At 51.3% G+C, this 12,678-nt stretch overlaps 1 protein-coding gene across 1 annotated transcript in view; it reads left to right on the top strand.

Moving 5' to 3' along the window:
• The window catches only part of DSCAM (DS cell adhesion molecule), an 818,243-nt gene that overhangs the window by 672,552 nt on the left and 133,013 nt on the right, over window positions 1-12,678 (top strand). The window contains exons 13-15 of the mRNA XM_046001392.1: window positions 497-593; window positions 1,224-1,352; window positions 10,297-10,464. Coding sequence (XP_045857348.1) covers window positions 497-593; window positions 1,224-1,352; window positions 10,297-10,464 — 394 coding nt within the window. The remainder of the gene's footprint in view (window positions 1-496; window positions 594-1,223; window positions 1,353-10,296; window positions 10,465-12,678) is intronic.

Here is a 12,678-nt window from a genome sequence, read left to right as displayed (position 1 = left end):
AAAAGAAGGCCCTGTGTTTGAATGCCGACACTGATTCGGGCAGCTCCAGTCCTGGGTCCTTCTAGAGAGAGCGCTAGCGAGGCTCTGCAGCACCAGGCGCCTCCCGCAGGATTTACAGATCCGTTTCTTCAGGCGGTGTTGCTTGGACGCACTAAAGGCACAACACGAGAAAGTAAATGCGTCTGTGGAGTACACGTCCGCCTAACCATGGCCCCTACATAAATTACACGTCCCGTTTAATGACTGGCAACGGGCATTGATGATGTACGTCGAACCTGTCCGTCTACCCCATCGCAATCGCACAGAGATCATTTGCTCCCAGGATTGCATGTGTGTGCGTGTCTCTGTGTGTGTGTGCGTGCGTGCATGGGTGTGCACGCGTGCTGGGGGTGTAGAAGAGTGGGAGTGGAGAGACTTTTTTACAGCCAAAAACCCTTTTAGTTGTCCTGGTTCCATGCTACCGGATAAGATGGCTTTCTTTCTGCTTCACATATAGATTTTGCCAACGGTCAGAGAAGATTCCGGATTCTTCTCCTGCCATGCTATCAATTCTTATGGGGAGGACCGTGGAATAATTCAGCTCACAGTGCAAGGTAGGAAGGAGACCTAACGGGGAAAACATGGCTTTTAGGACAGGAAGTGTATGCCCAGGCTTGGACCTCTATGTGTGGCTATGTAACATCTCCCGACTCCCAGGAAATTCTATGTTCCAAGTTGGTGTTAAAACAGTACTTGGCAGGGTGTGTGATGGTGTCACGGTGCAGCCCCCAAAACATGGGGAGCAGAGTCCTGAAAGGAATTGGGCCAGATGATCCCGCAGTCCCATTGAAGGCACGAATGCAGGAGTGCACCTGCTTAGCCAAGTGGTGGGAATGCTTGTGCTAGGCAATCCAAAGGAGCAGGAAACCTTAACCTTCGAAGCCAAAATATATGTATTTTTTGAGTTCTGGATTCTAAACCAGAGGAGTGACATTTGATCCACGTCCCACTCGGGCCACGCACTGCCGTCAAAGCCTGCCGTATAACCCTGCTGTAAACACTGGGCTGTTTGGGAAAGTGGAATTTCTCCTCCCCAAAATGCAATTAGGAAAAAACGCTCCCAGTAAGCGTGTCAGCCACCGTCGGAGGCTGACGAAGCTCTTCTGAGCCGTACTCAGCATCTCCACCTGCGTCTCTGTCTGAGCCATGTTTGACTAAGCCCGGTTTTCCTGTTGATTGCACAGAGCCCCCAGACCCTCCCGAAATTGAGATCAAAGACGTGAAGGCACGCACAATCACCCTCAGGTGGACCATGGGGTTTGACGGCAACAGCCCCATTACGGGCTACGATATTGAATGCAAAAATAAATCAGGTAAGTCCTTTATTTCCTCCAGCTTTATTTCCACTTCGAAAAGCCCTTTCGTTGTTTTCCTCGGTTATTGCTGCTTACCTGTAAGACTAAACCCCGACTCGAGGAAACCCAGAGGGGCCCTTTTCACCAGTTTGTCTTGCCTTGCTCAGAGCACACGAGGTCCCTTGGCGGGTGGGGTCTGTGTGCGGGCCTGACTCTACCTCCTTCCTCTCCCTCCACACCCCAGGCTTGCTCCCCGCCCGCCACCTGAACCCTTACTGCCACCGACCTGCAAGCAGTGTGTTCTGTTTTCTGCCCCCACCCCCTTCATGTCCCGTTTCCCCAGCCGGGGGCTGCTCTAGACAGGGACATCCATCTAGAGCCCAGAGGTCTTCTGTGCTCAGAGTCCGTAAGCCGGGTCTGTGTGGAGACAGGAGAGCTGCTCCGTGTGGAGACCCGCACGGCCCCGCAGGGCGGTTCTGGACGAGCCTCCTGCTCAGGCTGAGGTCAGTTTCCCTGGAGCCAGAAGGGCCATAAATAAAAGAGACCACAACAGGTGTGTCTGTTTACCCGGTTAGAGAGACGACGCCTGCGTCGCTTGGAGCTCGAGGATCCCTCACCCGAGGGTAGAAAGTCACCGCTGTGGCCTCCTCTTGGGACTTTGTGGCGCATACAAGAGAGGTGGAGTCAGAGCAGCACCAGTGTGTGTAGGGTTAACAAAATCCTCACAGACCCCCCACGTAGCCTTACTTTTCACTTTCTGGGCTCCGTTCGTGACCGGGTTTCACCGTGCTGACCGACTCAGGATATTTGGGCTGAGGCCGTAGTGAGAATGAGGCTTGGCAGCTGGAGGCAGGCCCTGAGTGAGGGGAAGTTTCCAGACCCGCATGCAAGGGGCAGAGCAGGGGTGGATGGGGCGGCTGAGGGGGAGTCCCAGCAGCAACACGTGAGCATGTTTCCACCCAGAACAGGGGTTTTAGAAATAGCCCCTGGGTCTTGCAGTACGTACGCAGCTGCGTCGGGAATGCCCAGAAGAGCGGCTTGCTGGCCCCGAGCCACGGCAGGGCCCCAGTAGCATGCAGCCTCCCGGCCTGCGGGAGCTCCAGCGAGGAGCCCAGGGGCTGCCAGTGACACGGTCACCGGGGAACGGTACAGCTGGCCTGGGCTGGGGGCGGGGGACACGGTGACAGTGAGCTAGCGGAAGACAGTACCGGCCCAAATGGGGCTCTTTCAGAAGCTAGGGCACATGGGGTCCCCTGGAGGCCAAAGGGAAGAGAGGACACCTGCCTTTGTTGTAGAGACACTAGTCAGGAAAGAGCCAAGGAATTCCAAGTTCCGAGACACTCATCTTGAAGTCAAGGAAGCACTTCTTAGGTGAGGCAAGCGCATTCCAGCAGGGAACGGCCCAGACACGGAGGGTAACAAGGAGAACTCCAGGGAAAGGCAGACACACATCATGGGGACAGTCTGCAGAGTCCCCAGGGTAGGGCGGCCCCTGACAGTCTCTCTGGCTGAGCATCACCACAGGACAGCGGGCTTCTGTGCTCTTGGCGAGGGTGCCCAGGGGGCCTCTCGGGGAGCGGTTCAGTGCCTGCCTGTCTTCAGGGGAATCGGTCGTTTCCAGGTGCTGGTGATGATCTATCGGTTCCACAACCAGGCCTGTCTCTAACCAGCAGTGCGCCTTCACTGTCCCCTGCTCTCAGCATTCCCGGCTGTGAAATGGGACAGAACAGCCTCTTCCTGGGACAAGAGTCCCTCAATGGCCACAGGTTGCCCTCCGGCGAGAGCACCCCCTTCCCTGGACCCCGCGGCTCCTACGCTTACTCCCACCTGCTCCCCGGACCCCACCTCTCGTGTTACCTCTGGCCCACACCTGAGGCCAGGCCTCCCATCAGGCCTTCCTACAGCGTCATCTGCTTTCTTTCCTGGCTGGGCCATCATGGGCCGTCATACAGTTGTTTCTGTGATTATGGGTTGTTGTTGTTGTTTCCCCCCAAATTTATGAACATTTCCTTTTGTTGCATCTGGAATTTCAGTCAAGTTAGAGAAGCCGTTCTGCATGGTTGGGCTATGGAAGACTCCACCGTGCTTTCTGCTTGTATGGCTTCTTTCTCTCGCCCCTGCATTTAGATCTCTGGTTCATTCGGACTTGATTCTTGCATCTGCTGGGAGATACGGGTCCCACGGGGTCTTTTCCCAGATGGGACTCCTGCTGCCCCGGTGTGACTTATTAAAAAGCCCACCTTTCACTGGTGGTGGGACATGCCAGCTTTGTCACCGACTAGCCTTCCCTATCCTCCTCCGTCAAGTTCTGGACTTTCTAGTCTCTTCCATCGTTCCGTCTGTGACAGCACCACGCCGTGCTAATCACGGAGGCTTTGCGTGTTCCGCCTTCTGGTGGGGCTACTCCACCCTTCTGGCTTTGTCTTTTGACGTTTTCTTCACTTTCCATAGGTGACCCTTAGGATCAACTAGTCTAGCTCTATAAAAACAATTTTGGCTGGGGCATCTGGGTGGCTCAGTGGTTTAAGCCGCTGCCTTCGGCTCAGGTCATGATCTCAGGGTCCTGGGATCGAGTCCCACGTCAGGCTTTCTGCACTGAAGGGAGCCTGATTCCCTCTCACTCTCTCTGCCTGCCTCTCTGCCTACTTGTGATCTCTCTCTGTCAAAATTAATAAATAAAATCTTAAAAAAAAACAACTTTGGCATTTTTTTAATTGGGATTGCATCAGCTTTGCTAATCAACTTAGGGAGAACTGACATTTTTATGATGTTGTGGATTGAACTGTGTCACCAAGACGATGCGTTGCAGTTTCAGCTGCTGGTTCTGCAGAACGGGACCGTCTTTGGGAATAGGGCCATTACTGTTGGGGCTGCTGATCCGTGGGTCCTCTCCCCTGGGCTGCAAGTTCCTGTGCCACAAGACCTGGTTCTCCCCATCCCGTTCCTCTAACACCTAGCACAACCTAGCATGCTGTGGGCCCTCCGTGTGAACTCGGGGAACACTCTTTAATGAGGGAGTCGCTTTAAAGCCTCTCCTCCGCATCAGGCATGTAGCCAACATCCTCTAAAGGTGGTTTGGAGTATCAGTCTGGCATGCATACGTGCTTCTAAATCAAATGCCTCCAAAACCATCTGTACCCCTGACTTGAGAATCCTCAGCACCCCCAGAACTCCCTGTAAGTCCCCCAGAGGCAGGAACTCAGGTATCTGATGTCTTGTGTGCCTGGACCCCAGCACCTAACACAGCGCCTGCCACGTGAGGAGCACTCAGGAGATACTTGGGGTGTTTAATTTACCCACGATCCAAATCTAAGAATCATCGTCACAACATTTCCGAATTCTAAATTGATGGGGCTCTGCATGGCCCATGTAGGAGAGCTCCTTCTCTATGATCCAGCTGTAGTTGGAGCCCATCCATCCTTTGCACGCCCAGGGCCGGTGGCTGAGAGGTTCACACAGCCCTGGAGCGGGTCTAACCCAGTTGGAGTTAGAATCGGCTCCAGGAGAGTCACTAGGGAAGAGCCCACAGAACTGGTGGGTCCGACTCCATGACCTCACGTCTCCAGCAGGGCCCTCCACACCCTCCACTGCTTTCAGTTTGAAAGGTCTGGGAAGCAGGCAATAATTGTGTTCACAGCCCTAAAAATCATGTTAGTCTTTTCATGTACTGGTTTCTTCCTCGATAAGTTTTGGGTGTATAAAAAGGACAACTATAATTTAAGCTAGTGTAACTTACAGGGTGATTATGTACTAAATTGGTTCTTGAAATCACAGCTTAAATGGCACTTCCTCCAGGAAGCCTTCCTTGATCACCCATTTTACTGTATGCCCCTTCCTCTATTCCTATAGCATCCTGTCTGCTGTGGAACATTTAGTGGATGCTTATTGGATATCTAGATCCTCTACTGGGGAGACGTTAAACATCTGTCTCCCCTACTGGGAAACTGTCCCTCTGAGGGCTCTTGTGACCGTTTCAGGATGGGACTGTGTCTGAGGAGCCCTGTGCTACCACACTGTGTCCCCCACAGCGAGCAGCCCACATATGAGACTTGTCATAAACACTTGTGAACTTGTTGACTCTCATCCTCTGTGGTAGGCAATGACATCATCTCAAAAGACACTTCTCTCTACTCTTCGTTAATTTGCCAAGAATGTAAGGTGTTGCTGTACTTGGCCTTCGTAACAGAGTGGGTCCCTACAAGGGGTCACTCGGTTCGTGCTTGAACAGTCCCAGCAATGGACACTCACTAGTCCCAGGAAAGCACACTTCTGCCTTGGGCTAGCCATGATGGTCACAAGTTCTTACATGTCTTGCACCAGAACAGACCTTCCTGAGTCCAGTGGAACTCTTCCCACCCCTAAACTCTCTGGTCAAACGAGACCCCTTCTGGGATTGGGAGACAGAGGACTCTCCTGCTTTCCTGTTTGCCAGGAAAAATAGAACATCCCAAGTCCCTTTATGTGTATCTCCTATAACCACCCCCTGACCCACTCCAATCCCATCTTGCCCGCATCATCAGCTTCGCTTCGTGGGGGCCACCATCTCACTGGTGGCTTTGGCTGCCATGTGACTGGGTTCCAAGAGAGCATTGCTTCTCCTCTCAGTGGACGCAAAACCCCTTCACCACCCGGTCCCAGCATCTCGCCGTGTGTGTGCCTCCAGCTCCTCAGGTGCTTTGTGGAATCCATCCCTCACTTCTTTGGAAGACAACCTGCCTCATGCACGTGTCCTCCTTCTGGCCCTGTCTCCTTCTGCACCGTGCCTCACAGATCACTGAGGGGGCTCCAGTCCTTCAGACCTTCTCTTGTCCTAGAACGTAACCATCCAGCCCAGGAAGCCCAGACTCCCTTATGCAGCTAGGTGCCGTCTTCCAGAACCTTCTTTCTCAAACCTCTCTTCCCCATCTCACCCTGAGAATATCTCCTCCATGAAGCAGACAGAGGAGAGGGGCTTTACCTGTGCCCTGTGTCTCCCTTCCAGTAACCGATGCAGTAGAAGTGGTCCTTCTCTGAATTGCCTCGTAAACTTTACACATTCAGGGTCATTTTGTCTCCAGAACATCCTTCTGGTCACCCTCATTCCTTCTGGTCTTTGGCCTCTAGCAACATTTCTTCAGATCAAATTCACCCTTCTTATGTTTGTCCTTTGTGATCTGCTGTCCCCCTTGACTCAGGGTATGGGCCCCCAAGCGGAGATCCCCAGCAAGCACCCAGTGCAAGCACCCTGGTCCCTGTGGGCTCCCTCAGTCCTTTCCCATGGAATTGTTGAGCATTTCAGAAGCAGGAATGTGAGTCTGAACTTCCCCAGCCTCTTCCTCCACCCATCTCTCTGGCGCATGTGGGGAAACCCCACCCACTGGTTCAGGGAACGTCCTTGACATTTTCTTGCTAAACCAGGGTCCAAGTCTGCCCTTGCACACCTCTCCCCACATCCATCCCCATACACTCATAGGGGTTATAGTAATTCTGCCCCCCTCCCTTGCGCTTGGCTGAACTCCTGGTCAGTAAGCCAAATCAAGCTCTTGTCAGTCTGACGTCCAGCAGATGTCTGGGAGACTGAACTCCAGTCTCATTAGGGGTCCCATAGGGACTATGTGGAGGTCACGTGCTACCAGAATATGACCTCAGGCTTCAGGGTAACACAGGTGAGGTCAAACCCCAGCCCCATGTCATGCCAGGAGTGTAATAGGCCTGCATTTCTCAGGAAAATAAAAATCCCTGCGTCACCAGGATGCTGTCATAACTCAGTCCGATAGAGCCCTCTGAACTCTGGCTGTGCACCAGAATGGTCCCGAGAGAGGCTTCGCGCAGCGCAGGTGTCTGGGCACCATCACACAGTAATTCTGCTTCCGTGGGTCTGAAAGTGCCCGTGTCACAAAACCCCGAGGTGTTTCTCCTGTACCCACGCATTTGGGGACCACAGGAGTCATGCTTACAAAATGCCCAGCACAGCAGCGGGGGAGCAGATACAACTCTGCAGGCCTGAGCTCCCTTCAGTCCTGGGTTTTCTCCGGCTGCTACTTTGCCCTTCCCTACAAGTCCACTGTCTGCCCTTCTCTGGGAGCTGAACTGCACCCGCTACAACATGCAGATTTTTTTTTTTTTCCCCTCTGCCCTCCCCTTGGGTTCGCCCAGTAGCAGGCACAAAGAATGATTCAGACAAGGATCCTGGCAGTAGCCGCGTTCTGAGGTCCCAGCCCTGTCTGGACTCCGGCAATGCTGTCCCTTCCCTTGGCTCTCCTGACCCCATAGGGAGCAGCTTCCCACTCTTGCTAAATGCTGGGAGCCTTAGCATCCCCTGCAAGTTCCACTGTAACAGCCCCCTTGTGAAGGACCTTCCAGCGTGAACTATGAGCCCTCCTTGACACTAACTACATCTGTTCTCTGCACCCTGAAAGCACCATCCCTCCTCCATGGGGCAAGGACACGTGTGATACGTTCCCCTGACAATTTGATTTCTCACCCTTCCCGTTCGTCCCTTCCCAGCACCCCCGTGAGCCCTCCGGCTCTTGGATGCCAAGCATGCATTTCTGCTCAGGACCCATGCCTGAGTTTATTTTGTCTGTGGTTTGCCCTTTCCAGTTGTACTTGTATTTCAATCGCATTTCCATCCTCTTGGGGGTCAGGATCACTCGGCCCCATGTTACATTTTTCAGCATACTTTGCTAATAATCCACATCCTGCCTGTCTGCACGTCAGCATCTGCGATCAGAAGCAGTGTTTCCAATCCCTGTCCTGACTCTTTTCTCCTGTAGACACCTCCTTGTTTTTATTTCTCTTTGGTGCCGTATCATTTGCAAGAAGGTGTCTGGGGATTTAACTAGACTTGCTTCTCCTTCTCCATTCAGTTATTTTCAAATCCTCCAGGATAAGGCATTCTTTCCCATCTTCTTGAACTTTAACTCAAAATCTATCCTGTGTTGTTTTGAACCTTATTCTAATAATTATGATCATTGACATCATCTTTTTCTATCAAAGTGTAGTACTGCAGGAAATAAGCTAAAAACACCATCCTTCTTTAAGCAACTTGCGCTTTTGCCCTTTAACCCCTGCCTTGGCCATGCCCCCATGGGCTCTTCATGAGTTGATTGGCGGGAGAAGGAGGCAGTCAGTGGATACACAAGGCTCCCTCGGACCTCTCTGCCATCTCCCAGACACATTCTCAGTGAAGATGGCCAGAGCCGTCAACCACGACAAGTACCTGCTTCCTTCCAGGGCTGGTTAGCCACCTCTCTGCACCTTATGGCTCCTGAGGGTTCCTCTCTTGTCCTAGACATCTTCTCCAGAAGGCTTGGCTTTCTCCTCGTGGGACAGGGTCCATATTTATGTGTCTGCCTACTGGTCCTAAACCCCTACTACGGGGTCCTCTGTTGGGTCACAGTCTTCTCCTCTCCCACCGTGGGACTTTTTGCTGCATCTTCTTTATCTATGTCAGTGTTTTCCCACCTTCAACCTTCTTGACTCAAGTGATACATTTCCCTTTAGGTGAAAGAGTCATCATTCATCTTGATTATGCTCTTTTTCCTGGTTAGTTACAGCATTCCAAGGCAGCCTGGAAGAGACACATTTTTTGTACAAGTCCAGAAGACCTCTTAACATTTATGGCTACCTGTAGTAGGCACGCCAGTCCTCTAAACTTCCATGCTCATCATGAATGTGGAAGGGAAAATGAACCCTCCCCAGGGCTCAGAGGTCTGTGTTTTGCCCTTTGTGCATCCATCTGTTAAACAGCATATATGATGCGTTGTCTGTTATGCATCAGGCACCGTGCCAACACTGGGGACGTGGCAGTGAACACGGCAAGCATGGTATCTGCTGTCACGGAGCTCAGAACCCAGCAGGGAGCACAGAACCACAGTGAGATTCCTACAAGGGTGCTGAGCGCCACCCAAGAGGACACTGGGGACTGTGGGGCTGTCTAAGCCTCATCTCCGTCCACCACCTTCAGTTCTTGTTCTCCAGCAACTGACATCATCTCTTGAGCCTCAGCCCGCGATTAGCAACGGTCCAAACCCTTTCTTTTTTTTTATATATATATTTTATTTTTATTTATTTATTTGACAGAGAGGGAGATCACAAGTAGGCAGAGAGGCAGGCAGAGAGAGAGAGGAGAAAGCAGGCTCCCGCTGAGCAGAGAGCCCGATGTGGGGCTCGATCCCAGGACCCTGAGATCACGACCTGAGCTGAAGGCAGAGGCTTAACCCACTGAGCCACCCAGGCGCCCCCCAAACCCTTTCTGAAAGGAGAACCATTTACTCCTCATGGGCCAAAATGCTAAACACAGCAGGTACAAATTGTCACCTATTCAATGATAATTCTTCCTATGAGTCTGTGCGCTTGTGAAAATTAGCCGTGACTGAAAATAGTTCCCACAATTGAGTATTTGAGATTAAGTGTTTATGCTGGAGACTGAGATTAGTTTTTATGGAAGCAGTTCATGTTGACTGCTGTGCTTCTGGAGAAGGAAGGATCTGACATGGCTAGAGGTTTTGCTGGTCTTCCAATAACTTTGAGACCCAGAGATTTTGTGTGTGGGAGGAGGAGGGGAGCAGGGTCCAAACCATACTTCCTTTCACTGTCTCGTACAATGAGCGCATTGATGTGGCCGCTTCCTAGTTCACTGATGCACGGTCCTATCTCTTACACCTTCCTCCTTGATACCTACCAGTCCCTCAGATGTTCCCTCCCTGCCCCACACCTCAGCTGCCCGCGGCCCTTGTGCCCCTCAGCATGGGTAATGAGTGTCCCCTCTGATGATGACCCCCCCTAATGCACTGGGAGTATTGCTTTGAGAATTCACTTTGAGTTGTAACTATTCTTTCTTCCCTTCTTCCTTCCTCTGTGTGTGTGTGTGTGTGTGCGCGCGTGTGCGTGTGTTTAATTCCTACTTGTGAACTTTCAGAGGCAGAGGAAAAAAACTCACGTCTCTATCTCTTCTTTTTTGAAAAACAAAACCCAAAAGACTCCTGGGATTCTGCTCAGAGAACCAAAGATGTTTCCCCTCAGCTGAACTCGGCCACCATCATTGATATCCACCCTTCCTCCACCTACAGCATCCGCATGTACGCCAAGAACCGGATTGGCAAGAGCGAGCCCAGCAACGAGCTCTCCATCACCGCGGACGAGGCAGGTGCGTGTGAGTGGGTGAAGCCCAGGTCCCGGAGCCCTGGCACTGACCCCCAGGCCCAGATGGCTAATACAGAATCAGGCCGTTGGCTGTGCCTGGTGGAGGCCTTTTGAAGAATGCCCCCATGGCAGCAGGCCCTGTTAGAGACTCAGACAACACTCTGCCTTCTACTTTGAAGACACTGTTCTTGCAACTTTGTTCAGGGTTCTCACATACAAGAACTAAAACACAGACATAAGAGACTGCCAGTCTGGTGATATTTAAAGAGCTGAGCCATTTTTACATTTCCTTTGTTTGGATGCATGGAGTCCGTGTTGACAGGAGAACCATGAGTGTATGTCTTACCCAAGGCCCGATGGAGTCCAGGTGTGAGACGGTGGTTTAACTAGGAAATAACAAGAACATTCTGTGTCTGAGGAGTTGGGGAGACAGCCGCGGATGATATTTTATTGACTAGAAATGTCAGTATTTCTATAGTAAACTTTATTGTTCTTCCTATTACGAAGAGGTTCATATACAGTGTTGACTATTTAGAAGATAGAGATCAGCATTTTGAAGAAGGCAAAACCACTTTCCCAATCCCACCACCTAGGGCTACCTGTGGGCATGGGGATATCACGTACTGAATCATTCATCGCACGCACACAAGGGGATATCACGTACTGAATCATTCATCGCACGCACACAAGGGGATATCACGTACTGAATCATTCATCGCATGCACACAAGGGGCTATCACGTACTGAATCATTCATCGCATGCACACAAGGGAATATCACCTACTGAATCATTCATCGCACGCACACAAGGGAATATCACCTACTGAATCATTCATCGCACGCACACAAGGGAATATCACCTACTGAATCATTCATCGCACGCACACAAACTCACACACATGCGTGCATGCACACACTCTCCGCCACCCCGCCCCGTCCACCACCACACGCACATGGCTACCAAAGGTGAACTGACCAGTTTGTGGAGGTCTGAGCCACTGGCAGTGCCAGTGAAGGCTGGCTGTCAACCCATGTCCTGGCAGAAGAGGCGGAAGCCAGCTGCCATTGAGCAGCTCTGGGGAAGGAAAGGCAAGGACCCAGGCCTGGCTCATCTCTTGGGAGGAAGAGTGCCCAACCTTAAACCTGGCTTTCCACTACCTAACAGAAATCAGAGCCAATCAGCCACCACCCACTGCTGCAGTAAAATCAGAACTTAGTCTCAGATCCCGTCTTCATTACCAGGTTTAAGGTGGTCCTCCCCAAATGAGTGAGTGCGCAGGAAGATTGTTCCAGCTTTCAGCTGGGGAATGAGGGTTATTCTTGACTTCTTCCCTCCATCCCCTTCTCTTTGACCCTCATTAACGGCAATCTAAGAAGACATCACTCTATAGACCCCTGAAGTACTTGCCTCCAATTCATAATGATACCTTCTACCATCTATTTCACAAATCCTGTATTAGTAGACATGTCTGTTGTTTTCCATTTTTTATTACTCTAAATGCCACTGTGATGAGCATCCTTTGTGGCCTGTTTTTTGACACTTATGATTATGCTCTTAGGTTAAGTTCCAAGCAGTGAGATTGCTGGGCCAAAACAAATGCAAACATTTAACTCTGCTGCTGCGTGTAGTCATTACCATCCATGAGAAATGGGTGACATGAACAGTACTTCCAGCAGTGAGGATGAGCCCTTCATTCTCCACCTGGGAACGCACCGGTTCTGGAAAATGGTTTTCAAGGGTGGGTGATGGGATAGCTTTATTCTTGAAGGTCTGAGGATGAGCCATTTCTACTGCTTAGAAACTCTACGTGATTTCTCATCTGCAAAATGGACATAATGATGCCTTTCTCCTCCTCACCATAAACAGATGGATAATTAGGGGGAGAGGGGGAATGCAAGCTCTAAAAGTACTTTGTATTTCTCAGAAACAAGTGAGAAGTGAATGTCAACGTGCTCCTGCAGAACTATTAAACAAACCCCAAACTTCCTGGAATTTCATCACGTTGTATATTTAGGAAGGAGATGCTGACCCCAAATGTAATCTTGGATGCACTGCACAACCGTCTCCTCCTTCTTAACCCTTGCTCTAACTGTGCTCCATCTGGACTTCTTCTCAAAAGAACTGTATTTTCCAATGGTGCCTCTGGTGGCGGCCTTCGAGATGTCCATGATGAGTCCTGCTGCTGGTGCTCTTTCTTGGGCTCTCTGTCCCCTGCTG

Source organism: Meles meles, chromosome 4 (genome assembly GCF_922984935.1).
Source record: "Meles meles chromosome 4, mMelMel3.1 paternal haplotype, whole genome shotgun sequence".
Classification (NCBI taxonomy): Eukaryota; Metazoa; Chordata; class Mammalia; order Carnivora; family Mustelidae; genus Meles; species Meles meles.
Note: the sequence above shows the minus strand (reverse complement) of the source record. Positions and strands in the feature narration are given on the sequence as shown.